Below are 27718 nucleotides of genomic sequence, written 5' to 3' on the forward strand. Positions count from 1 at the left end.
CGTCCCACCGGCGGCTCCCCCAATGGAAAGTCGCTCCCCCGCGCTTGCCCCGCCCTCTGCGGCCGTCGGGGGTCCGGCCGCCCAATCAGCGGGGCCCTCCCTACGGCTCTCTGGCCAATCAGAGCAGGGCCTGTCTCCCCTCCCCTCGCCCCGTCACCCTCCCGTTCGTCGGACAGACGGACAGAGCAGCTGGCCAATGAGAAGGCGGATCTGGCCCCGGCTCACCCAATAGAAGCGGGCGCAAAGGTCGCGGCTGGCCAGTAGGGTGGCGGGGGTGGGGCGGCGCGGAGCTCGAGCGGGGCGGTTGGGCCCGCCGGCAGGTGAGCGGTGGGTGCCGGGGACTGGGTCGCCGGGACGGGACCCCAGGCCCGGCCCGGCCCGGCCTCCCCCGAGCACCGCGGGTGCGGCTGGGCCTCTGCGGCCGGCCGCCGGGGAGGAGCGCGGGGTTCTGCCGCGGCCTGGCTTCTCCGGGGCCGGGCGGGAGGCCTGGGTGATGGCGGGCCCCGGCCTGAGGGGCTGCGACGCGTTTGCGGTGAGGTCGGGGATGGCGTCCCGAGCGCTTGGGGTGCCTGCGACTGCCAGAGGAGAAATCTTCCCCCTCCCGCGCCGTTTACGTGACTGGTTCTTAGTTAAAACAAGCGAGCCCTGTAAAAAGCCAGAAATAAACCCATGCTTGTGGAGCGTGTGCTTAATTTTGGGTGGTGTTCGGGCTTTTTTGGTTAACGTTATGTTAAAGCAGGTGCAGCGTTATAACTGCTGGAGGTGTAGAGCGGCGCATGGGGTTGCGTGAGCAGCGCCGGGTGCTGCGTGGCGAGGAGGAGGAGGCCCTCCGTAAGGGCAAGCTTGTGCTGCAGCGTTCAGCCTTGTGGTTAGTAGTGAGGAGCCTTCTGTGAAGCTGCCTGCTGAGCTGCTGCTCAGACTCTGCCCTCTCAAAGCACTCCGATTTTTCTCATCTGGGCCTAGGACGCTTGTTTACAGAGACCTTCTGTCTGCGGGCTCCTCCATCGACTGGGCAGCTGGCTGTGTTGCAGAAGCACTGGCCTTTGCCCCTTTCGGGGAGACTCCAAGGTGCCAGTATTAACGTTTTTTTGTTTGTTTTTTTTTTTTTTATTAAGAAATATACAGTGTTACTTAACCCACAGTGGTGAATGTAGGCAGTATTTTTAAGTCTCACAGTTAGTTGATGGGGAAGATAAAGGCTCTGTCATGCTTATAGGTGGTAATTTTATTATGAACGTGAGTTTAGTGCTGGAGAAGCAGTACTTGGATCACTGAATATTATTGTATCTTGACTGTATGACTGTTCTGGTGGGAGGTGGCATTTAACATCTATTTTTGGCCTAACTTAGGCTGAATCGCTAATTAGGATAAGAATTATGATTCATAAGTTAGAATTTCTTAAAAGATCTATAAAAATATTTGAGCATTAGTACATCCCCCCTCTAGCAAGTCTTGTATACATTTTCTAGTTATTTCTTGTACTAAAGGCAGCCTTTGCTTTGCACAGCACCTAGCCTAATAAGTTTTGGTGTGTGCTTTGGGCTCTTAAGTAATGCTAAAGGTCTACAATTGCCAAGGCCTTTCACGTTTATGATTGCCTAAGGATTTTTTGAGAATGTGAATGACCTTTGGCAGCTCGCAGAATTTAATCCACACACACCCTCCAAAACAGGACTTTTTTTTTTTTTTCTTGGTGTGCCTATTTATTCAATTAATGAAATAATCTTGAACTTTTTTGTGTTGTAAGACTGCCTGTAGAACAGGGTGACTAAAGTGCTCTAATTAGGTGGCTGACAGCTGCATAATAATTAGCAATGCGCAGACTGTTGTCTCTGGTTTTCTTCAAAACCCAAGGTAGTATTTCTATTTAGGAGGTAACCTGAAATCTTTGTCCTGAAGATGTTTGCAGGGCAGCCATTGTTAAATAATATACGTGAGGTTTTACTGCAAATTTTGTGTTTATCTAGTCTGAGGCTGAATATGAATCCACGAATGCTGATGCTGTCGGTAACTTGCTACCCATAACGTCTGTGGTGGGTTCTGCTGTGATACACTTTCTGGGTTTGTGTGGCGTTGGTGAATATAAAGTACCTGAAAGGCCTGTTAAGTGAGCTGTGGATAAGGGTCACAGTGGTCTGTTATCATAATGGAATTTTATTCAAAGAAACTTGAAAATAAACCCACCTCCTCAGGGCAATGTCACAGACAAAGGACTGCATTGTAGAGCTTGTTTCTGGATGTATTTGTGGGTGTTTGTGCAATGCTGCTCACCACGCAGAATCTCTAGAATATTTCCAAACTGTTCTCCAAGATCCACATGAATTTACTGGCAAGTAAATGGTGCCAGCAAGAACTCCTTAACTTACCATATTCATCCAAAGGCTGACTTAAGTAAATTTTGTGATGTGCCTTTGGTGCTAGCTGCTGTTGAGCCAAAGACTTTGAGTCCAGGACTCTGGGAGGGTGCTGCCTGCTATGCCAGCTCATGTACATGTATCAACTTTAGATGGTTTAGCTCTGCCGCAAAAGGACAAATTTTCTTTCGAGGCTTTTGTAATCACTGACTGCTGTCCCTGATTCTTGCCACTGTCAGGCTAGAAGTAGGGCGGATGCTTGCAAATACTAGTTGTTTTCTTCAACTCTTTGCAGAAATGGCTCAAGAAGAGATGGAAGTTGATCTCCAACCAGTGGCTGGTTACTCTGTAGAGAACCTCAGGACGCTTCCCACAGAGCCTTCTGGTCACACAGCGCTGTTGTCCCGTGCTCCAGTGCTCGATGAAGGAGGAGGCAGCGTTACAGTTCTTCCTGCTGATGATGCTGTTGTCATACCAAACGCTGGTACAACAAGGGAGGCAGCTGCTGAGCCTGACCCGCAGTTGGGTCCTGCTGCAGCTCTCAACGGACTGCAAAGGCTACAAGGGGCACTTGATCCATATCGGCCATTTCACATGCCGCAGGTCACGCAGCGTCCACGAGTGAGGAGAGCTCGCAGGCAACAGAGAATTGGTGGTTCCCAGAGGACAATCAGTGCCAGGTAAAGCAGAAATGAACTTGGATCTAAACTGTGCTCTTATCAAGTCTGGCATCGTTTTAAAACTGCCTTGCTTCCTGGCTTATAGAGCCCAGCTCAGTCCAGGTTGTGGCTGAATTCTGGGCAGCTCACATACCTTTTAAGCTCAATAATGGCACAGTGCTCTCTGACCTCTTCTGGCAGGATCTTTGCTCTTGTTAAATGAATCCCTCCGTTTCTTATGTTGGTAGTGGTGGTGTTGACTTCCGAGCCCTTCTACGCTTTCCACCTTGCTTGCAGAGCTGCTTGCACCGTTCCCTCCACTCTGCCAGATTCCTGTTGGTGCTCCCTGCAGCAGTGTTGACTCTCGGCAGTTCCAGCCAGCATTTAGCTCAGTGGAGCTTGTGCTCTGTTTTGCATTTCACCTTTGATTTGGGGATTGCCTGATTAGGTTTTCTGGTGACAATTGCTGCAGAAACTTTCACAAACATGCAAACTAATATTTTTCTGTAGGCGTTTTTTGTTACCTCCAGGCAAAGAAAGTAAAAGTTCTATGTTTTACACCATTTGCGATGAGTTTAAAGGATGATGCTCTCCAGCCAGAAAGCAATCCCCATTTCTGGTTTGTTTGTTGTCTCATCTTTGTAGCTTTTGTAAATGCCAAGGGTGAAATTATAATTAACTGGAGCATTGCCTTTAAATTCAGTGAGACCAAGAACTCCTCTCCTCCCAGATGATTAAATGTAGCTGTACTATTTGCCCTTGGATTATGTGTGAAGGTCACTGGAGTTCTCAGGGCTAGAAGGCAACCTGACATACTTCTCTTTTGAATCTGAAGGATAATTGAGATGATAGCTGAACTGATGCGGGGAGAGGGGAGGATGTTTCTAGCCAGGGATGAAGTTCCAGTAGAAAAGAAGAGAGAAAGTAGAAAGACTAGGTGCAAAGTAGTCAATGGAATGAGACTCTGATACAGGCCTTGTGCATCTAGTATTACCAGTGGCTTTGTGAACCAGATCTGAGTTAGGACTGTAAGTATAGGTTAGGAGTTCCTTAGGCTGTTAGTGAACGATACTTATGTCTTCTTCACTTTTCTTTCCAACCCCCCCCACCCCAAAAGAAGACAATATCATTGTTGTAAGGAGAAGGAGATTTTCTTTGAGCTGAGCAAAATGAATGGTTGCTGTAGGATACCACTGATTGTTCATAAAGCAGGCAATTGTATGGGATTGCCCCTCTACTAGATGAAGTGTGTCCTGATAACTTTGATACCTTCCTATTGGAGTCAGAGCCTTGGAATTTTACTGCAAACATGCGTGGAGAAACATGCCGAGTCTTTAGCTTACCTGAAATAACTGGCTTTTATTTCTTGCTTTTCTGGACTCAGGTCAGCGTTGGACAGTTACTTTCAACTCAGCAGGACCCAACAGCCAGCTACAAGACCAGTTCCACGTCTGGAGTCCTCGCATATTGCAAGGGACAACCAGGAACACAGCTCAGACGAAACAATAGAACTGAGTGACTCTGACAGCAGCACTTCTGCTGAGGAGGAGGACACAGTGGAGGCTGCAGCACCCCTGTTACCATCAGCCCAGGAGACACTTCCAGCAGCTAGCTCAGGTTTGTGCTATATTTGAGCTGTGTAGAGACTGATTTCAGAAACTCATCTTCCTGTTTCAAAACTCAGTGGGGGAAATCCTTTCGAGCTTCACAACAGACGGTGCTAAGAGATCATTATGCCCACAGCTGACGGGAGCAGGTTGCTACTGCAAGGCTTTCTGGCAAGCCGTTCCTAAGAGCAATAGCAGCAATGGGTGATTGCTACCATAATGTTAAATGCAGTCTTTTTGCTATTTGCAGGCTGCTGCTTATAAGTAATCCTGGAAATGTTAGGAATAACTTCAAGCTTAGAGATTAGTACTTAGTGCACTTCTGCTGTTATATATTATAAAGGAGCATTATTGAAGACATCAAGTCACATCTCTGGAGATCAGCAGTGCTTTCAGTTTTCAGGGAAGGATCTGATTCAGTTTTTTTTAATGATTTGCGATTTCAGTCTGCTTCAGTTTAAAGTTTTCATTTCTGTAACTTCTGGTGACACTTAGCTGAGGAGGTAGAGGTACTTAGGACAGTGGACTTTGTTTGTCTTTTTCTTTCCTCGGCTTTTTCTGGCTCACAATCCTTTATCCAAACTCATGTTCACAGGCTGCCACGCACTTCAGTGACATTGTTTATGATGAACATATGCAGTTTATGTAAGAGTGACAAATAGTTAACTTGCTAGTCAAGGTTATTGATGCCCAGAGAATATGAGAACAAGGGTGGGGTTTTGTTTTTGGGGTTTTTTTTTTTTTTACTTCAGTCTCTAAGGAATGTCCTTATGCTTCACTCTCTGCCCTTAGTTTTGTTTTTGATTGGCCGTCTACCTTGACACCTTTTTTTGAGGGTACATCTATGAGGTGTCTTTTGAACAGATTCATTTGACTTGCTCTGAGCTAGTCTTACACATGACAGGAACTCAAGCTGTTAAGTGCTGTCTAATACTGTGTGAACATATGCTCTCCGTAGGGTTTTCTGGAATTCCCTTGTGCTTTTGGCCTATATAAGCCACTGGTTGCTGTTCAGCCCAGAACCATAAGGGCTGAAAACTTTATTGGCATTAGCCAGGGTTAGGCGATACCTCTCTACTGGATTGAGAGTGTCTGCCTTGAATGCTAAATGTGCCTAACAACTCTCTTGTTTTGTCAGGAGATGGGGGGAGACGGCTATTTCTGCTCCTTTTTTAGTATGCTAGTGGTGGTAATCCAAATGTAGTGTTTCTGTGTGCCCGTGCTTCAACAGAAGGGCTAACAGAGGCCCACCACAAAAACATATGGCCCAGCAGAATTGATAGTTCAGATAACTACCAGCTGGAAAACTGCTTAAGTCAGGGTGAATGGACAGATAGCATACGGTAAATGCTTTCTTGGCACATGAAATATGCATGCCTAGATCCCTTGGCAAAATAACTACTTCTTATTGGTGTCTGTCTTTCTCTGGGCATAATGATGCAGGGTTCTATCCTTACATCAGCCTAACTATAGACCTGTACACGGATATATTTGTTTCCAGCAAGTCAGAAAATCCTGACAACGATTGCTTTCTTTAAAAGACCTCTCCTTTTTCACTGAAATTCTGCTCCTTTTTATAAAAGAAAACACAAAGTTCTTCAGCACTGCTGTTGATGAATAGAAGGGCTTACACACAGACTGCCTGACCTTCAGCATCCAGGACACTGATCTGAAGCTTTGTACGTAACCTGTGCCATTGTTGCACTGCTTACCTTATGCCCTGATGATTTCAGATCAAGTCAAGGAGAACTTGTTTTTCCCCCATTATGTATCAGTTCATCTAAGCAATGCTTTCTTTAGTTTCCACTCAGGTCCAAGCAGAGCTGTCTCAAGCTTCTACAGAACATGGAGGTCATGAAGATGAAGAGGCTGAAGTCCAGCAAAAGCAGGTAAGGTGACCTAAATGCTTTTGGAGGCAGATTTAAATATGGTCAGTGCTGCATTTGTCTAAAAAAAGTTGTGTGTTTTTTTTATTTTTAATCCTAGAGAACTCCACTGAAGAAACTGGAACCATCAGTTCCTGTTGTGCCACTGGATGAGGAGGAAGGGGATACTTGTGCAATCTGCTTTGAGCAGTGGACCAATGCTGGGGACCACCGTCTCTCAGCATTGCGGTGTGGACACCTATTTGGTTACACGTGCATTGAAAGGTGGCTCAAGGGACAAGCAGGGAAGTGCCCCCAGGTAAAATGGACATTTATATGCCCTGGAAAGGACTTGCTATTGGGTAACTTCTGCTGCAGGCATGATCACTGTAACTGTTAAAACTGCATAAAGAATCCATCTTTGCCTGCTGTCAGAAATAACAAAAATCACCTTTATTTTGATGTGACTAGGCCAGGAACAACTAGCACTGCTTTAAAGGGAGAAGTCTGACTTGGATTTTCTCCCTTTAGTAGAGCATTTGTGAATAGCAGACTGAGAAGTTTGAGAGTTCAAGTGCTAAACCCGTAATTGGTTTCAGAACACGGCTCTGTGGTCCTGGAGTGTGGGAATGGCAGACAGATTCCTAGAAGCAATTCACTAAGCATAAAGAATATGTTACTGGACAAGAAATCTGTTTGAGACCTGTTTTCTGTCAGTTCATCTTCTGTTTTGAACTGCATCTGCTTTTGCAGCCTTTAAGCAGATCAGGTTGTTGAGGTAGCTTGCAGAGAGCAAACTGAGAAACAAGTTGCATCCTTTAATGTCCATTTGCAAGTGGTAGATCTGCTTTTTAAGGTGTTCTATTTGGTTTTCTTTCCATGGGTAATATTGATCTCTTTCAATTAGGTCTACACTTCTCTGTGATGTGCTTCCATTCCTTATTCCTTTTCTCCAGAAAGGAATGTTGAGGAAAAAATAGGTCAACGAGTACGTTGTAAAAAGGATTCAGTTCTGCTGCTTTCTGAGTCGGTGGCTGGAAGCCCAGGATTTCTTTGGTTTTGTCATTTTGAGAGCTTCCATACTCTTGCTTGACTTTGTGCAGGATTCCTTGTTCTCAACAAGCAACTTCCTGTTGATGTGCACTGTGATTAAACCTAAAGAATCACTGTTGCCGCAGCAAAGGCCCAAACCTTATTTTTCTTATCCCTGTCAAGTCTGCGTAAGCTTTTCTTCAGCTACTCCAGGCCCAGACAGAATTCTTGGAGATGTACCTGGCATCTTTGCTCTTTGGAATTTTGTGACTGCTTTCTTCTTGAACCCTAACAACTCTTAAGGGGGTCTTTGCTCCCTGTTTTTCTTCCAGTGATGTAAATACTGAAAATTTCCTGGGAGAACTTGCTCTGGAGAGAACCTTGGTGCTAAATCATCTTACCTTCATTTTCAGTCGCTGTCCTTTGCGACTGGGCATTCTCTGATTGAATAGCACAGAGCTGCTGTGTGTGGTGCTCTGTATACTAAGTGGCTTGAGTGCAAGTTACTGTGAAATTGCAGCACTCCTGATCCTGCCAGTGACAGCTGCTGGTTGCCAGGAAAGCTTAGCCACTTACTGCTCTGCAAGGCAGCTCTTTACAAAGGGAGGGGCGTTGTCTGATCTGAAACTGTTGCCCGTGATATCTTCGTGCTACTAAATAATAGAGAAGCCTGCATTTTAAGCGCACATAGTAATTTAATGTTCAGCAGACGTTACTTGATCTGAGTATTCACTGCCTCTTTTCTGATCAACAAAGTACATTTGCAAAACAGCAAGCTTGCAGATGCTGTAATTTCTTCCAAGTCCCAACTCAGGGGGAGGCATTATCTCTTCTTTTTAAGGTGACTCGAAAGTACTAAATGGTCACAGCCATTTAATAATGCACAAAATTATTGAAATATCTGACTCCCCATGTATCACTGAAATCAGTGGGATGTCAGTGTTTCATACGGACACTGGAATGCTTTTATGTATTTGGGCCTATAGGATTTGATTAAAGGAATATAGTATGTAAATAACAGAGTTGGGAGTATACTCAGGGGTTCCTAAATCCTTGTCTGTTGGCCAAGCAGCTAGTCTTGATTTTTCAAAATAGAGGTTGGGCTGGTGTTTTGGTTTAGATCTTTTTTCCCCCTCTTTGACTTTTTTTTTTTTTTTTTTGGTCCCTGGAACTTACCTGACCATGCTGTATCACTGGTGCTGTAGCAGAGTAAATTTAGTGGAAAGCAAGGAGATGCATTGTTAAAGGCGTAATATGGTACACAACCTAAACTGTTGTTGTAGCCCCAATTAGAGTTCTGGTGTCTATATGAGGGAATGTCTTGCAAACATGCTGTGTTAATGTTTGTGGTTTTGTGGATTTGTTTTCAAGTAGACAACCCATCCCTTCAAAGCTATAAGGATTTTTCAAAATAATACCCAGCAACTTGTAGGGATCCATAGTTTGGATAGTTAAATTCTTGTAGATGAACTGAACTTGTCTTTTATTTCAGTGCAATAAGAAGGCAAAACGTTCTGACATTGTGATCCTGTATGCTCGGACTTTGAAAGCACTGGACACCAGTGAACAGGAACGCATGAAAAGGTATGGAGTCTCTATATAAAGATACAACCTCACTGACTGCATGCCATTGAAAGCTGCAGTCTGGCTTCTACTTCTTGCTTTAATTTCCTGTATTGTCTAAAGCAATTTGTGCATTCCTTTGGGGATTATCATGGTATGGCTGGCTTAACAAACCACGGCCTTGCTAGGTTGCACATGTCTTACCTGGAAGGAGAATTTTCTCTCGGAACAGAATTCTTGAGTCTGTGCTTTGCGGCACTGAAGTAGCAAAAGCTGTCTTGTGCTGTACCCTCAAATGTCATCATGGGAGAACATGCAGGGTTGTTGCCAAAAAGCCGTATATTGGTAATTCATCATTAGATGAGAAAAGCGAGGCATAGTTAGAAATGCAAGGGGGGTGAATAGCTGACCTTTTCTGCCATCTTTTCTGCATGCATTAGACAGAGTAATCTCTCATGTGAATCACTTTCCATCTTGCTTTGTCAAATTCTTCATGTAGCTTTACTTACAAGAGGTCAGCAAGCATTACTATGACTCAACTTCCCCCTTCACCTTAAATGTAGACTTTTTATTGAAAAAAGGAAAAGCAGGTATGAAAATGGGGACTAATTTCCTTTCATTAAGATGCTGTCACAGATACTACTCTGAAACTAAAAGGCTGTAGATATCTGAGTTCTCCTGAATCTTGTAGTGAATAGAATTTAATTGGGGTCGTCTTCACATGTTTCTAACTATACTGCTGTTCTTTCAGTGCAGTCTTTCAACAGATACCTCACTATCCTGGTCATTACTAATCAGAAATGATTGAGGAGTAACTGTCACGAAGGGAAAATATCTCTTCTGTCCAGATTGCCACTGCCTGATGGTGTCTGAACTGTACCTTTAGAAGGGTCATGCTTCTTTTACTGGCTTGACACTGCAAAACAAACAATAAGTAAGATTTTTTCAAAAGCACAGAAGGCATTTGGGTGTTTAAATCTTGTTATCTTTCATGGAGAGGTAGTTGTCCAACCGCTGCTTGTGTCTCAGGATCTCACTGCAGACCTTTCCCACTTGCCCTACACCTCCTCTGCCTCCTGTTTTTGTTGGGAGGCAGACAGCAGTGACTGCCTGTCAGTCCAGTGAAGTTGCTGGCAGTGGCTGCTTTGTGGCACACAGCCACGAGTGGAGGACAAATGTGAGCACTGATGCATGCATCAATATTGTTTGCACATAGCCTTGAATTAGGTGTACAATCATGGGTTTCATTCTTCACATTGAGAAAAGCCAGTCTTCAGGCTCTGGGTACTTGTGTAAAGAATGTGTCTGCAATGGTTAAATACAGCATTTCACCTGTTTCTTCTGCAGCAAAGAAAAAAAACGTGAAGAAGCTATAGGTAAATGACAGAATTCTGTGCTTGGTGAACATGCAAGGCTAGGTCTGTATATTTAGAAGGTACTTAGGCAAGCTACATCTCCCTGCACATGAACTACTGAAATAACTGGAATATTGCAGCTTTTGAAGTGCAGAATGCAGTGGTCAACACTATAGACCAAATGTACAGATAATTTTAAGGAATACTGGTATTTCTTCCCCCTCTTTAACTATTCCTTCATATGTAAAGCCCATATGAAAGAGAAATGGAAGTGTGTTATCAAAACTGTTGCTGCTAAATGGTATGTATGCACTTTTAGGCTCAAGGTGAGGTAGCAAGTATGGCTTCTATATGGGTATGCACAGAGAGTTTATCTGTATCTGTCTATTTCTGATACAGCTATGTCTTCCTGAAATACAAAATTAGTTACTGGTAGTAGAAACAAGCTTGAAGATCTTGCTGTGTTATGGCTTGCTGTATTACTGACATACTATATTACATGGATATTGATGGTATAGAATTTGCTAAACTGTTTCTGTAGGGAAAAAAACCGATTTCTCTTTCACTCTACTAAATCAGTACTTTTGGAGAGGGTGAGGAGAAAGGCTGTTGTTTCTGTGAAAAAATACTTGAGTGAGTCATTCAGTACAATTGCATAATTGAGAACATCTCGAGGTGAATGTACTGGATGAGTGTGGTAGCAGATTTTCTGTTACTTTTGAATTTACCTGAACAGGACTTGTGTTGGGATGAAGTCTGAGGACAGGAGTTGACAGCCCAGAGAAGCATCCTAGATAATACCTAGTCTTAAGGGTTGCTTTTCTCTTGTTCCTCCAGCTCTTTAGAAAAGGAGCAAAAGTTGCGGAGACAGGCAGAGCTGGAATCTGCACAGAGCCGTCTCCAGTTGCAGGTTTTGACAGACGAATGCAGCAAACTCCGCAAGCAAGTTCAGGTAAGTCTCGTGCTACTAATACACAGAGGATTCCCTTTCTCTTCAACCTGTCTTTTGCATGTTCCCTTAGAGGAGAGAAGACAGGATTCCAGTTTTAATAAGCAGCAAGACTTAGTAGACTCAACTGGTGAATCATCAGGAGTATCCTAAACAGCCAGGCTGGCATATTCATGTATAACACGAACTACATAACACTGACTTTTTTTTTCTTTGTTGCGTGCTTCTAAGATTTAATCAAAGTTGCAAGTACAGCTTAGCATTAAGAGTTTTTTGGCTGCTGATGTTGCAGGTTCCTCCTCAGGTTTTGTGGTGCCTGGAAAGGCCTGGTAATAAGCACCAAACTTAATAATTCTCCTCATCTTTCTCTTAGCTGCATCAAAATAAGCTTTGGAAATCTCTACAGTAAACCTGTAATGGGACCTATTATCACTAGTTAGTCAAGAGCCTTTGAGAAGCAGTTTGTGAAGAGGTATGGCTATTTGCGAAAACAACAAAAAAAACCCCGATTTTTTTGTGAAGGTCAGTCAACATACTACTTAAGCATCTTCTGGTACCATGAGACCTGGTCTGTCAATAAGGTAGGATGTATGCGTGGGCTGAACAGCTGCTAAGAGGCACCTCTGTCCCTTAGAATACAAATTACTGAAAATATATGACTGCTTCCTTTCTGGCTTATGCAATACTGCTATATTTTGTAACCAATCACGGCTGCTTTTGCGGGATTCCTGTAAATTGTGGACTCCACTGGTGCTTCCAACTGAATTATCTGGCATGTTCCACCAGTGCTAGGTTTTCCAAGAGCCTGTTTCAAAGCTAGCTTGCTAGTTTTTTGTTGTATGAAATAGATGACATCTAATCTTTCACTGTCTAGTTAACTCAATTTTGTGCTTTTCTCTACTTGTGGAGTTTTTATAGCCTCGGCTATTCATGTCTGTACATTAAGCAACATCCTCTTTCCTGAAGTCTTCCTGTGTGACATAAGGCTTTTCAAATTGCTTGCCTAAATTCCTGCATGAAGCTGTGTCCTCATCAGAGCTAATAAGAAAACTGGTCTACTTCAAACTTTGGCTTAAGAAAAATGTGAATAAGATAAAACTGCAGGTCCATAATGTCCTCCTGCAATTCTTTTGATGTTAAATGATAGAGTATCCAGTCTAACTGAATTGAAGTCGCATGTTATAAAGATTAAGTACCCTGTGTTCTTTAAGCTCTGTTTGAGTATTTATACTGCATTCATCACTGTCCTGTAGTGGTTAATGAGAACGCTGGAAGCAATTTCGAGGTGCTTGTTTATACTATGAATAAACGGAGAGTAAAACAATTTGCTGGTGAGCAGAAAATCAGCAGGAAGCCTGGAGTAAGTCTCTAAGTTGTTTGATTATCTTTTGAGCATATGCCTAACGAGTTTTCCGTGTCTTATGAGAGGTCATCTAGTAAAGCAACTACTTGCATGGAATTGTTTAGGTTGGAAGGGACCCCTGGAGGTTTCTAGCCCAATCCTAGTTGGGTAACTTCAGTGTTGGGTTGGGTTGCTCAGGGCACTGTCATGCCAGGTGTTGAGTTTATGCAAGCAGATCACACATCCTCTCTGGACATCCCATTGTTTGACCATCCTCACTGAGAATTTTTTTTTTTTCCTAACATCTAATCTGAATTTGACTTGTTGCATCTTGAGTCTGTTGCCCTGGTCCTTTCAGCAAGCAATGTTACTGATGGCAAAAGAAAACGTGTTTAACTGGCATACAAAGCTATAAGTCAATATAAAAAACAAAGTGCTGTGGGATTACAAAAGAAGTGTGTGAAATGTCCATATACTCAGAGGGACATTTGGTATGGCAAAGTTCAGTTGCACAGAACTTTATTGGAATAGTTATGATGTTAATTGGTTGCATACAAACCTTGGTGTCTGAAGTCTTATGGAAAGCAAATGGTTCCCTGCAAAAGTCATTGTGTGACCCCTTTTTTGTCGCTAATGCGCTTGAGAGCTATGCCTCATCAGCAGTCATGTCACTAGTTATGACCTTTTTTAGGTTTGTGTGCATTTTTCCTTGCTCTTGTCCATTAACAGTCTTGTCCATTGTACTTTTGTGATTGAAGTATTGAAGATGATTGAGGCTAGAAAATGGATGGTTTTCAAGTCTTTAGCTATGTGAAAATACATGAGGAAAGGAACTTGAAGTTGAGGGGAGAGAGGGTAGGTAGTTAACTAAAACCCTGGAAGAAAGCTCTCAACAGTGTTTCTATATGTAAACCTGCAGTGTGTGCTGTGCTGAGCTATATGCTGCACACTGCATGGCAGATTCAGACTTGCATTTTGGAAGCAGTGCTGCTGAAGCCTTACTTTTGCCTAAAGTTTTTCCCTTGTGATCACAAAACTTGGGAATCAGATGTGAGCTACTGCAGTACCTCCCCCTGAATCTGCCAAAATTTTCAGTACAAGTTAGCTAATGATAAGCAAACCATCTCTGGCCTCTGGCATTAATACCACTGATCAGCTGGGATAGGAGATTCATTTTTGCAAGTGGGAAACAGTAGCTCTGTGTATAGAGCAGTAAAGGGAGGACTGGCAGGGAAATGACAGGAGATTGCATGCTGCTGTGGAGAAGACAGCAAGTGTAACTGTGAGCCTTGCAGAGGTCAGTTTATATTGCTCGATGTATTGGCAGAGGTTTTTTTAAGTAGGATTTTCAGAGCATCCAAAAAGAATTGGATGGCAAAATATCAATAAAAATTTGTGAACCTAACACCTTTAGAAAAATTTTAGGCTAATGATTTTATTGCATAAATTCATCTTTGTGTTCAGCTCCAGTTTGTGTCTGGGGGAAAATCTAGAAGTAAAAGCTGCTATTTCATTCAGCTCTTTACTTATAGTGAAGCCAATTGAAAATGCTCTGTGTACCTTTGACTGAATTGGAACCTGAACCAAAGGGAGGTGGGAGGTGGAAGGTGGAATGCCTGCAGCGCTGGACTGCAGTTTGAGGTTGTACAGCCATGTGTTTATCTCTATTAAATGCAAGGCTGGGGCTGTGTAATGCAAGATAGCAGGCATGGCTTCTGTAAGAGCTCTGTGGGAGCACTGCCAGAGAGTGACAGTCATCCAGTAACTGCCTTTGTCTTTAAAGCCTCATTATCAGCTATTAAGACTGTAACTTAATACTCAAAAGAAAACTTCTGAATTTGTTATAGCTGGTGGTTTTCCTTTCCTATTCATTGTGCTCTCCTGCTTCTACTTCTCATGTTTAATCCTCAGGAAGACTTCTGCTGTATATCCTCTTCTTTCCCCAACCTGCGTGACTGTGTTCATTCATCACTGCAATGGCAAGGTGAAATCTAGGAGGCAGTCATAGCGTGTGCAGAGGGGCAAGTGTGCCCTCAAGGCCCTTATTTAACACCAGGCATCAGGAATACTCTGCAAAGCATCTTAAAGGAAGGTGTAGGCTTACATTACTAAAAGAGTGTTCTTTTGAACACAATTAGCGGAATTTGTTCTGCGGTGCAACATTTTTAATCACCTTGGTAATGTGCCTCCAGTAAGACTTCCTGATTTTGCTGAGTTTGTCCATTGTGTTTAAATGTAAACATTGTACTAATGGTCCTTGTGGTTTTAATTGCCTGATTTCCTTTTTAGTAACTTGTGTGAAAGTTGAATGTTGAGTGCAGGTGACAAGGAGAGTTTTGTAAACTCCCCAGAGCAACAAGTAATTTTAATCTCTTCTGATCCTCAGTGGTGGTGATATCCTCCTGCCTTTTAGAAATAAAGAGTTTATTAAATTTTTGATTAAAAGTCACTTTCTTCTAAGTTACCTGTGTTTTAACTGACTGCTTACTCTAAGCCCAAAGCTATAGCTTCCATCGTAAGTGACCTGGCAATGCCCACACCTCCTCTTCCTCGCCGGGTTGTTTTGTCTTTGTTTGCTCTAATGGGATCCTCTTGAGTCTTCAGCTTAATTTTTTTTTTATTCCCTTGGGGAATCCGCAATGTGCTTGATGCAAAACAGATCAGACCTCTATAAAATATCAGAATTGCTCTCTTCTTGAGCAGTTTCCAAAAGTTACAGGTCTTGATGAAACTATTAATGTAGAGCTTGATCTTTGATCTTGTCTCTTTGAGAACTGCTGCCTTTGCTTAGATGTGAGTTAAGTGGTAGTGGCTGGTTCAATATTGAAGCTAGCTTGCAATCTGCTAATATATTCATAATATCACTCTTGTGGTCCTTAATTGTTTAAAAATTACACAGTATTTGAAGCACAATCTATGTTGCTCAGACAACAGAAAGCAAGTAGCAATTTTCTTAGTATATACGCTCCCTCTAATATCCCTGGGGTTCTGTACTGTCTGATTTTGCCCTTGGATTACAACAAGCTGGTCAAAATGCCTTTTTGGGGGGCATTTTTAGTTGACTTGCAATATGCCAGTGCCACTACTTGCATACCCACCTCACTCCAGATGATCTCTGTGGAAAGAGGAATTCTAGGAATACCTTGTTGCTGATGGAAGCTGTCCTTGGCTGCATCTCTGCTGAGCATCCTTGAGCATTCATCAGTTGAGGTGGAGGAAGGGGCGGGGGGAGGTGGTGGAAAACAGGGCTGGAGCTCTTGAGAGTTGTGTTGTTCCTGGAATTTGCTGCCTGGGGTTTACAAGAATAGGGTCATCTTCATTAAATAGACTGACTTGTTTCCTGCAACGTCCTTTATGTTGAAACTTGGGCTTTTATTTTTTTATGGGGTATTCTGGAAGTTCTAGAAAATGGTTTTAATTGACTTTCTCTTGTGGCTTAGCTGCATGTAATACTTGGCAGTTCATTCTCTTCTAAACAGCATTGATCTGGTAGTAATTGTTATTGGCTTTTATGCGTTGCCCAAGAGTCCTCTCTTTCATGGAGTCTAATACATACAATAGCAGACTTTGAGTCCATTCTGCCAGAATTTGTGTAGCATTTGTACGTTTTTGTTGCTCACTCTCATAGTCAGTGGACTTGGAAATCCAGCATTTCAGGAACAGCGTGGAAATGGGACCATATTTTCCCTCTTTATCTGAGAACAAGTACAGTTGGAGCTTTGGGAACAGATATCACAGAAGGTTACATCGCCAGTGACGCATTAAAGCTCTTTGGTTTTTTGTTTGTTTTTTTTTTTTCTCTGCAGGAACTGAAGGCTCTGGTGGCCCAGCACAATGTGAGTGCTTCTCAGCAACCTGGCAGCTCCCGTACCTGCATCCCAGGCAGCCTTCCCTTCAGCCAAAGCCAGCGCAAGTACCACTTGGAGAAGGTTTTTGTGGTGTCTCAGACTGGGAACTGCAGAGTAATGGCATACTGTGACTCACTCAGTTGTCTCGTGGTATCACAGCCTTCTCCGCAGTCCACTTTTATTCCTGGTAATTAAGCAAATCAAGATTTGGGGGTTCATAGGTGAAAGTTAAATATGTTTTCTACTCGATCCCTGCTTCTCTGCTTGACCTTTGCATGTGCCTTGTAAACTGGGAATACTCATAAGACTTGCTGTAGTTCATCTGGCCCCTGCATTGGCAGCTCCTGCCTAGCGAGGTAGCTAGCTTGTTTCCCCTGTCACTTCTATGGCAGAATCCTAGCAGAGGGTCTCTGGCTCTTCTGCTGAAGTGCCATATCCATGAGAAGGTAAAAGGTGTGTCTGGTACTCCTTGCAAAGGTGGGTCTTTTGAGAGAACAAGGGGTCAGTGCGCTAGGGCCTGCAGAGATGTTTCCAGTGCTTGAGTGAGAAACATTGCTCCCCAAATTGTAGGTGGATTGATCCACATGCAGCTGATTTGTCAATACTCTAAAAAAAAGAAAACCCAAAAGCAAAAAACTTTTAATATGAATGATAGAAGCACTGTTTCCTAGTGAAGAAATAGAAAGCCAAGAAGTCATGAGCAGCCCTGGTTTTTGTCTCACTGTTACGGCCAGGGGCAAGTGACCTGACATCTGGACCAGTGCCAGCTTGCTTTTTCAATGAAATAGATGTAGCATTAGGAGTTTGAGAGAGTTTATTTGCAAAGTACTTCAATGCTTTCTGAATGATGAAACTTACTTTATTTGGTTAATGGTTTGGAGATTAATATACCTTATCTAGGCATAACAAAATCATTTTCTGCATTCAACTGACCTTTATTTTTCTGGCTTTTGGAGCCAGGGGTCGAATCTCTGAATGGAGGCTTTGTGGTGGCTCCTGTAGCACACAGGTTAAGTTCACCTGTAGCCATTCTTTGCAGTGATGCTTGTTCTCTTAAATAGCCATGTAATCCTACTGTATGTGTTTTTGTCTAGGCAAGAATGGCTAAAGAGCAGCAGGCTCTTGTAACAAGAACTGTAACACTGATACTGAGTTTGCTCTTGCTGGCTGGGATCCTTAAGGATTTAGCCCCGTTGCCATTTGTGGCAGTTCTTAACCAGAACAGCAAATAAATTCTATGTGTTCATCCCACCACAGGCTTCAGTACAGACATTGTAGTTCTGGCATAGAATTGCTAGTTCTACACATATGCCGCTTTGCGGTAACCTGCTTTATTCTTCTTCTGTGACAGGTTGTGGTGTTAAGATGATGAGCGTGGCCAACCTGAAGAGCAGTCAGTACATCCCCATCCATAGTAAACAGATTCGAGGACTGGCTTTCGGCAGTCGAGCAGATGGCTTGCTGCTCTCTGCTGCTCTGGACAACACTCTCAAACTTACCAGGTGAGCCCTGCTGGGGGGAGCAACCTGTCCCAGCGGAGTTTTGCTATGTGCAAGAGACTGGATTGGATTTTGTTCTGTCTCTAGAAATGTCTTGCAGCGCTTGCCATTCTGCTTTCCAAAAGATGCTGCCAAGATGACGTCAGGTCTTGCATATTCTTCCTGCATGTGGGAGCTAACAGAGAGAAAGACTTGTTCATGCTTTCGGATCTTTTAGGTGGAGGTGTTAGGGAGCTACTTGTCTGTGATATTTTCCTGTGGAGAACTCGGTGGAAAAGAAGTAATTCAGCATGGATTGGCCAAGTTGTGTTGAGAAGAAACGTAGCATAATGTATAAATGGGAAATTTACTGTCGACTTGGCTTTCTGTTACTGCAGGGAAATGTGAAGCATGGGAACTTGTATGGCCTAAAACAGAAATGAGGGGTGTTTAAGTTGGGTGCTTTCTTCCCTGCACTAATGTTGGCTTCTCTGATTTTAAACTTCTTGCAGAGCATGGAATTCATCTGGGATATGAAATGCATAGACAGCATTGTTGTGCACATGCTAGAGGAACAGAGGTTCTCTAGGGCTAGCAGAGGCTTAAAGTAGCAGGTTGGAGACTAATTATGCAGGGGCTGAGAAAAACGTGTCTGGGCCTGTTAGAATTTACAGCCTATGAGCATGTTCTCTTGCTGCTCTGCTGCTCTTCAATCTTAAGCTGCTTCAAAACTTTGTTGGCTGGTTGTTTCTTATTGAGTTATATTAACACCTTACCCATATCTGTCTATCAGTATAGGATAAGGCAGGATATGTCTGTTATGACTGATTAGTCCCAATTCTTTCCAATGAGTGAAGCAATGAAGAGACCTTCATCCTGGAACAAAAATGTCAAGAATGTTGCTTTCCTGTTACATGTTGAAATGTTTGCTAGACTAGTTAAAAGTAAGCAAAACTGTCTCTGATGCTAAAGTCAGCATGCCAGACTTCTAACCAATGAGGTTGATACTCTTTTCATGGTTTAATCTGGAGAGTGGCTTCTCATCGCAGTATCTGCTCAGACACTTGACTCTCATATCTGCCTCTCACTGCCTGGTTGGTTGCATTGGAACTTGTGATCCTCTTGCCTTTGTATTTGATCCCACAATGCCTTGGAGTTAGGTGCTTGCTTCAGCAGCATCTTCATGCTGCTTTCAGGCTCTCTCTGAAAGAAAAGTCCCCCTTTGGTTGTCTTTCTTCCCTGGTTACTGATTTCAGAGTCATCCTACCAAAAGGAATTATCCAAGATGTCCTTAAGTCTCCTGTTCTGGCTTGCAAGTGTTTAAAATAGCACCACGACTTTGGTTTTTTTGGTTTTTTCCCTGTTGTTTTAAGCCAGTCACTGTTCTGATATCAAATTCCCTGTCTCCCCAGTCAGGTTTGTCTTTGTGGTTGTTCCCCTTATACTTACCTGGAAGCAATTGCTTACTTCTCTGGAGTTCTGAGCATAATCACCTTCCCCAGGGAGGAACCCATGTGTTGTAAAGGATATCAGAGTTACTTTGATATGTGCTGTCTTCTGTCTCCCACTATTCTCAATGTGCTGAGCCTGTGTCAACAACGCTGCCCTTTGCAAATATGTTCTAATCTGACACCAACTTCATCTGCTATTCTCGGTTACGCCTCTCTGTGTACTCCCCTCTTCTTCCTTCCACAAATTGAGTTTCTAAACAATTAACACTATAAATGCGCTTTTAACTGTCTTTACCCCACTCACTGTCTCACTCTTGCTTAAATTGGATTCTTTTGAAGCATAAGCACTGTTTCTCTCATGTAAAAAGAGGGAGATAATTAACAGGAGATGTAATCTGAAGAGATGAGCCCTGTGATCTCAGGAATATGCAATATTACGGGATTACACTGAATTCACTTCTCCTAATTGTTTCCAGAAAAGTAACTTAGCTTTCTCTTTCCATTAAGGCAGCTGAGACCCTGCTCTGAGATTTCCTTTCCCAGTCTCCAAAGATCAATCTGGAAAAAGAAGCATTGGCCCGGAAGGATTATAAATCACTTGACAACATCCAAGTGATTATTTTGTCTAGGTTTTCCAGATTCACGTCTGGAGTAAAGGAGGAATTAATTCAGAATTCAGTCTAAAGGGAGATGCTTCTGTCTAAAGACTTTAAAAAGCTAGATTTTCTTACCTTAATTATGCTATTTTCTTATCAGTAGATGCTTGTGCAACAGGCCAACACTTTGCTTTTCTTCTGCAGCTTGGCAACAAATACTGTGGTGCAGACATACAATGCTGGCCGTCCTGTCTGGAGCTGCTGCTGGTGTCTCGATGATACAAACTACATCTACGCTGGATTGGTCAATGGCTCTATCATGATATATGATTTGAGAGACACAAACTCTCACGTCCAGGAACTAGTCCCTCAGAAGTCCAGGTATGGCATAAGAATTTTCCTTCCTCTCAACTTCACTAATATACATTATGCTAAACATAGCTTCTTCCATAAATCACACAGCAATTGTAATAGTTTAAATTTTTATGTGACTGTTTTGTAAAAAAAATTCAAATTTAGCACAGATGCGAGAAGTCTCTCATAAGGTTGCATGGTATGTGTATAACTTAGTACGAGTGCTTGGTACCTGCATCTTTTTAAGGCAGACAGTAGTCAGAACTGGACCCACCGGTGCAGCCTAAGCAGGGGAACTGACTTTCTTTTGGAGCTAGGTTTAGTATTTAATTTGGAAAGAACAAATTACAAAGAGGTGTGAGATGCTGGTACTTCCATCTCTTCTACTCAGGGAATCAAATGCTGATTTACACATCTGATGTGTGCTGTCTGATGCCCCTTTAAAACATAAGGCTCAGTAGTTAAGTTGATTTTCATTTATTCTTGACAAACCCATTGGGGTTCCTTGCTTGAAGGACCGTTTTGTAGCCTGCTTAGGCCCTTTCTTTGCAACATGTTTGGAGAGACTGGAGCTCTGAAGTGATGAGGCAGAATGCCAGCACAGCTGCAGCTGGCAGCACTGACTGGTGCCAATCACACTTTCAGGTGCCCCATGGTATCGCTGTCCTATCTGCCCCGGATGGCCTCAGCGTCACTGCCTTATGGTGGAGTATTAGCTGGGACCTTGGAAGGAGCCTGCTTTTGGGAACAGAAAGCTGGCAACTCCTACCGGCCTCATCACCTGCCACTGGAACCTGGAGGATGCATCGATATTCAAACAGAGATCAGCACACGGCACTGCCTCGCGACGTACAGGCCTAGTATGTAATGGTGTGCATCTGCAGCGCGCTTTTCATTGCCACTCTGGCTTGCTGTTTGAGTTCGACAGCAACTTTGGTGCTGAGGGCACAGCAGAAATGTAGTACCTGCCCTAGCCAGAGCAATGAGCATCTGCACATAGATAAGAATTGGGCAAGGGCAAGAGGAGGCAGCTGCAGGGTGGTGTTGCTTGTATTCCTACAGTTAAAAATTGCCTGCAATTAAATTTTCCAAAGGTTACCTTTTTTATTTCTGCCACGCAGGTAAAAATAACCCATGTGTGCGTTGTGTGATGATGGAACTGACTTGCAGCCCACTGACAGAGGCCTCTGAAGATGTGGTGTATTCTTCTAACCCAGTTCAGACTTTCAGTGCTGGGCCCACCTGCAAGTTGCTGACCAAGAATGCCATTTTTCAGAGCCCAGAGGAGGATGGCAGCGTCTTTGTGTGTGCTGGTGATGAGGCATCTAATTCTGCCCTGGTATCTCTCATTCCTTTCAGTGTGATGGATGGTTTTATTGCAATTCTTAGGAGAGAAGTCTTATCAGTCACTGCATCAGTGTGTTTTGGTGGGAATTGTTTTGTCACAGACATTACCCTGTGCAGGTTGGTCTGTTGTACCTGCTAGAGCAGGTGTAACTTTTCTGTTAGCGTGGGACACTCAGTGTTAGCCAAGGCCTGTGGTCGACATCCATCGAAAGGAATGTAGGCAGCAAGTCCCTGTTGTCCACCAGAGGAATGCAGTTGGGTATACTGGCACAACTGGGCGCTGTAAGTGGCGTAACAGTCTTGGTGGGACAGCTAATGTGGTAAATGCTGTGAGGGATGGACGCAGGCTCCTTAGGAATGACAAGGAGAAGGGTTGCCCCTTATGTGAAAAAGCAGCTCAGGGGCAGAGGATGGACAACAGGCTGCATGAGAGCTCATGAGTCAGGGTCAGAGGAGAAGGCAGTCAGGGTGACACTGTGCTGTGAGTCTGTGAAAGACCATCCAAGCAGGGTGTGAAAGTAGAGAAAGGATCCTGTAAGTAACTTGAGGAAAGTTTTCTCTAGAGAGAGGAAGCTCTGTTTTGGATGGGAGGGGAGAATCCTGCAGTCTTTGACCTTGTCTGTCCCACAGCTATGGGATGCTGGCAGTGGTTCCTTGCTGCAGAAGCTGCAGGCTGACCTGCCTGTGCTGGATATCTGCCCTTTGGAAATGAACCAAACCCACCTCCTGGCTACTCTGACTGAGAAGACGGTGAAGATCTACAAGTGGCAGTGAGAGTGGTCCCCATGCCTGCCACAGAGAGGCTTTCCAGATATGCTGCTGATAAACCCTACTCAACCGCTCTCTCCCAGACTGCTGCCCTGCACGTGCTGCTTACAGGAGACAGGAACCACTACAGCACCTTTCTGGCAGCAGGCAGGAACTGGGATGTGCTGGTGCCTGGAGCAATTCCCTTCTTCCTCCATCTTCCTTTTTAGGTCTGCCGTTACTTCTCTGGTTAATTTTCTTCAGTCAAACTCCGCAAGCTGCCTCAGCACAGCAATAATTCTTGGACTGTCTCCAGCATGTGTTGCTGTACTTTTTTCCAGTGTGAATACAGCACAGGGAGTTGCAAATCAATTCTACGAATCAACAAAATAAGAGGAACTTGAAGACCTGAGACTCCCACTGCACTTTCTCATGGAGTCCTGTGGTGATTACTGGGTGATGAAAAGGTGGCAATATTGGCACCTCACTAGCATGGCTGACACTCAGTGTAAAAGCAAGGTCACTGCTTTAGAGAGCATACTCCCATGTTCTTTTGAAGGTCTAGGGTCAGTTGGCAGAGGATAGACCCTGTTTTGTGGCCATGGAGAGAACAGGCTTGGAAAATCTAGAGAGATCCTTTTTCTTCTGTGTTTTTTTTCCACAAGCATATAATTTACACTGTAACTCCTTAATTATCTGCCCCCATTTCCCTCCCTTTCTCTTCCCTGCTTCACCCACAAGCAAACTTGGACAGTTTGGTTGTGGAAAATGAAACTAGAGAAGTACAGGTAAAGAGGAGATGATTCTTCTACTGTTGGCTGCTGATGTGCATGGTGTCCTTCCTTAAAGACAGCAATGTACTGAAACGGACAGTACCTTGGAAAAGAATGCTGGCTGCTTTTTTTTAGTTGGGGTGTTTTTCCCCCCTTTGAGGAACTGGTGGAAACTCAGGGATTTCATCAGCTTGCTTTCACTGACGTTTTGCCTTCCTTAAATCATAGTTGCCAGCTCACCGGCTGGTCACAGACAGCTTCCAGTTGTATTTGATTGCAGGTGTGCTGCAGACCTGCTGGTTTATGTAAATCTGAGCCCATCACATGGGATCACAGGTCACGGGATGTGTGCTGGCCAAGTACAGTGGGCTCTTAGCACCCTTACCATAAATACGCTGAGGAGTGTGAGAACTTCTATCTCCAGGTCAGATCATGGAAGAGGACTTAGGTTTCATTTTATGTTTAACGAAAGCAAACTTGCAAGGATGCTGGAAGCTGCAAGACCAGTTCCCTGTGCTGGAAATGTATCCCTTGGCACACCTCTGCCTCAGGCTGTGGTAAGCAGCATCTGTCCTGTTTGGATTGAGTGGGCCACAACTTAAACTGCCAGAACAATTTTATTTTCTGAAGTCTTGGGCTTGCATAGTATGATCCTGTTTGTCTTCCCTCTTAAAAATGAGATTGAGAAGATCTCTGCTTAACTTTATATTTTTCTGTATAGAATTTTGTTCCTATATTTTTATATACTGTAAAAATAAAGCGTTTATAGTTATCAAATATAACTGGTGCTGCTGTACTTTAAAAATATCTCAGTGATATACACTGCATCTCTTGTGAACATAAACAAGCATCCCTGTATGCAGGCAAGGTTTCTCATGCTTTGTATTATTCCCAAGTCACACTGAGCTTCAGACTGAAATAATGGAGGCTTTTAGTGAATGAAGAGTCTTCACTGAACCATGCTGCTCTGACCAGGTGAGGGGAAGGGAAAGGAAAGGGCTGAGCAAAGTCAGGCTGTGCACCTGAGATGTCCTTTTAATTGGAAATGAACTCACTGACGTGAGACTTCTGGGCATTTTTAACAATGATCAGGAACAAAGGGTTAGTAGAAGGAGTAAGATTGTGAGAAGGTCTCTGGTAATGCCAGCTAAAATCAGAAGGAGCAGGCTGCTCTCTGCCAACTTAGTGTGATGAGCTGCTTGTTCTCAGCCATTTTGAGGCATCATTTATGCTCAGGCAACTCCAGCCCCTTCTTCCCACAAGAAATTTGGAAAAATTTTAAACATACACAGGAAAAGGAATTAAAAGGCCTCTTGGCTTTTGATTTTCTAGGTAGCACTTGTTTTCTACTTTGTGCTGCCCTACAGGAATAAGAGGTACAAACTTAAATGCTATTTAATAATGGAAGATGACATTTTCATGTTCTCTCAGTTTTCAAATCCAGAATTTCAGAAAATTTTCAAAGATGAGATGTGAAGAACCTCGTAACACTGTCCTAGTCACAGGTTTGCAGCAGGCTCCAGAAAAGAGCACCTAAATTGTGTGCAGAAAGCCATCGGCATTGAGAGCTGATAAAAGGTCAAATGTGTTAATTAAATATTTGCTCATCTCTGTCTGGAGTCAAAGGGGCAGATTCTGGGATGGAAGGAAGAAAGAATCAGTGTCTCTGCATGATGCAGGGCAGCTGTCATTAGAGGCTGAGCTGTTTCACTGGTGGTTTAGACAATAAGCCACTATGTGGCTATTTCTGCCTCTTGTCTCTGGGAAGATTTTGTTATCATGGAGCAGGGCGGCCCCTTGGCAATCCCTGTAGTAAAATCTGATGTGAGGCGATAGGTAAAGCCAGGCAGCGCTGTGGTTCCTGCAGACGGGGCCTTGCTTTTAGCTGTGTGCAGGCATTTTTTAACATTTTTCTCCAGGCTTTCCGGAGAAGGGCTGTCCTCCACCTGTCCCTCTAACAGGAATGATCCAGTGTTAGGCTGCAGTGATCTGCAGAGTGAGCAAAAGCCTGGGCAGAGGAGAGTCAGGAGGCAGCCAGCTCCCTGCCTGCGCCTGCCCTCTGCACCATGGGGACTTCGTTGCCATAGCATCTACCCTTGCGTTTTAGCTGTTGGTTTGTAGTGACTCAGGGGTGAGATTTCAACAAATATAATCAAAAATGTTGCAGACAACAAAAGGTAGGGCTAAAAAAGCATGAGCAAAGAAGTGAGCACAGCTTGATGTGTGTGCATGCAAGGCAGGACCTGCCAGGGCATCCCTTGGCTCTGGCTGTGCCTGCTGCTTCCTGGAGGGCGGAAAAGCAGCTATTTTAAGTGTCCCGAACCAAATTGGATTAAAACCAGGCAATACAGCAAGTAAAACAAGCAGCTTAATCTGAACCTTGTTACACTGAGGTAGCCAGAGCATCCCAGTAGGATTTCATTTAGTTCTTGGTTTGCAAGGAGATGTGGCAAGATTTTCTGCTAATGTAGATTAGCAGATTTTCTACCAAGGCAGTAAATTACTTAACAGACCTGGCTTTCTGCTGGTTTATGAAGGCGAGAGAATATGAGGAAAAGGGAGTTCGGGGAGGAGGAGGAAAGGAGGGAAACAAAGGAATGAGCAAGCAAAAACTAGTTCTCTGCTGGGTTTAATTTGCATCGAATGCCAGAACCACTAAATGTGAAGGAACAGATTTTGCTGCCAAGAGCAGTAGGGAGAAAGGGGTGAGGTCTCCCCTGCTGGGATGCACTTTCAACTTAATGTTAGCGAATCTGCAGTACTGAAATGTGAATTAGTTGAGTGCTCAGACACCCTTTGAGTCTAGCTGCATCCCTAAACATTGCAGAGTTGCCTGTGAAATTGAGCAGAGGGGGGTTGTAGCACTGTCGTGGTTTAACCCCAGCCAGCAACTAAACACCACGCAGCCGCTCACTCACTCCCCCCCACCCAGTGGGATGGGGGAGAAAATCGGGAAAAGAAGCAAAACCCGTGGGTTGAGATAAGAACGGTTTAATAGAACAGAAAAGAAGAAACTAATAATGATAGTGATAACACTAATAAAATGACAACAGCAATAATGAAAGGATTGGAATGTACAAATGATACGCAGTGCAATTGCTCACCACCCGCCGACCGACACCCAGCCAGTCCCCCGAGCGGCGAATCCCTGCCCCCCACTTCCCCGTTTCTGTACTGGATGGGATGTCACATGGTATGGAATACACCATTGGCCAGTTTGGGTCAGGTGCCCTGGCTGTGTCCTGTGCCAACTTCTTGTGCCCCTCCAGCTTTCTCACTGGCTGGGCATGAGAAGCTGAAAAATCCTTGACATTAGTCTAAACACTACTGAGCAACAACTGAAAACATCAGTGTTATCAACATTCTTCGCTCTGAACTCAAAACATAGCACTGTACCAGCTACTAGGAAGACAGTTAACTCTATCCCAGCTGAAACCAGGACAGTATCCACCCCTTATTCTATACCATTGACGTCATGCACAGTTCCCATACCTTTAGTTACATCCTGATCAATCATCACCTTTCCATCCCTTTAAGACATATGAGCAATGATATATATATATGTATACACACACAGAGATATCATTCCTTTAGTTCATGGGTCATGTTCATAAAATGTTCATTGAGTTCATTTAGTTTCCGACTCTGGGCTCCATCTGTCATACCAGTCTTTCTGGGCAGGAGGGATGGTGCAAAGTCCTCTCAGTCGGTAGAGCAGAATTGGGCTTCAGTGCAGTGTGACAAGCAGGTGACATTTGGCGCAGCAGGAGGATGGTGTGCACCGTTGGATTGTTGCATGCTGGAGTCAGTTCTGGTTCCATCACTACTGCGCTTTGCTCAGTTTTATCACAGTTCTTTTCTTGCTTGATCTAAGTGATTCTTACTATAGTACTATGGATATAGCACATAATTATAGTAAGGATAATATACAGTAGCAGGGTTATATAGCAACTAATATACAGTTTAATTCTGGCTGTTCTCACCTAAAATTAAATCCCCTTGAGGCACACATCGGACTTCCCCATCTTTTCGCATCACCCACCAAGTGCACCCAGGCCCTTGAGCAAAAGCAATCCCATGAATGCGTTTACCTTTGCCTGAGGCAGGAGTAACCCAGACTGTCTTCCCTAACATATTTTTTATGTGCACTACAGGGACTTTATCCCCTTCTACAGTATGTAAAAATTCCGACTGGGCAGGGCCACCCCGATTGGCAGATCCTCTGGTGTTGACTAACCAGGTGGCTTTTGCTAAATGTGTATCCCAATGTTTGAAAGTTCCACCCCCCATTGCTCTCAATGTAGTCTTTAACAGTCCATTGTATCGCTCAATTTTCCCAGAGGCTGGTGCATGATAGGGGATATGATACACCCACTCAATGCCATGCTCTTTGGCCCA

The 27718-nt window shown here is 43.9% G+C and overlaps 1 protein-coding gene across 4 annotated transcripts; it reads left to right on the forward strand.

The window, feature by feature from the left end:
- The first annotated feature begins 241 nt into the window (after positions 1–241).
- Positions 242–24096, forward strand: RFWD3 (ring finger and WD repeat domain 3). Of its 4 annotated transcripts, none has more exons than XR_008236609.1 (13): positions 242–320; positions 2650–3034; positions 4398–4630; positions 6421–6509; positions 6607–6804; positions 9010–9101; positions 11273–11387; positions 16533–16761; positions 17926–18076; positions 20304–20480; positions 21099–21313; positions 21575–22289; positions 22329–22549. XR_008236609.1 is itself a non-coding variant. In XM_052796623.1 (13 exons), the coding sequence occupies exons 2-13, from the start codon at positions 2652–2654 to the stop codon at positions 22572–22574; spliced, it is 2244 nt and encodes a 747-aa protein (XP_052652583.1). In that variant the 5' UTR covers positions 242–320; positions 2650–2651; the 3' UTR covers positions 22575–24096. The 4 variants fall into 4 exon arrangements, 3 of the variants coding, with proteins under 3 accessions (XP_052652583.1, XP_052652582.1, XP_052652584.1); XM_052796623.1 differs by having other exon boundaries at positions 21575–21792; positions 22431–24096; XM_052796622.1 differs by having other exon boundaries at positions 21575–22549.
- Positions 24097–27718: the final 3622 nt, after the last annotated feature.

This window comes from Harpia harpyja, chromosome 9 (genome assembly GCF_026419915.1).
Source record: "Harpia harpyja isolate bHarHar1 chromosome 9, bHarHar1 primary haplotype, whole genome shotgun sequence".
Lineage (NCBI taxonomy): Eukaryota > Metazoa > Chordata > Aves > Accipitriformes > Accipitridae > Harpia > Harpia harpyja.

Bases quoted from the DNA above. Each gene is read 5' to 3' on its own strand.
- RFWD3 (XM_052796622.1), top strand. From the start codon at position 2,652: ATGGCTCAAGAAGAGATGGAAGTTGATCTCCAACCAGTGGCTGGTTAC. The intron at 16,762-17,925 runs GTAATTAAGCAA...CTTCTGTGACAG, and splicing joins GCAGTCCACTTTTATTCCTG to GTTGTGGTGTTAAGATGATG. The intron at 20,481-21,098 runs GTATGGCATAAG...TCACACTTTCAG, and splicing joins CTAGTCCCTCAGAAGTCCAG to GTGCCCCATGGTATCGCTGT.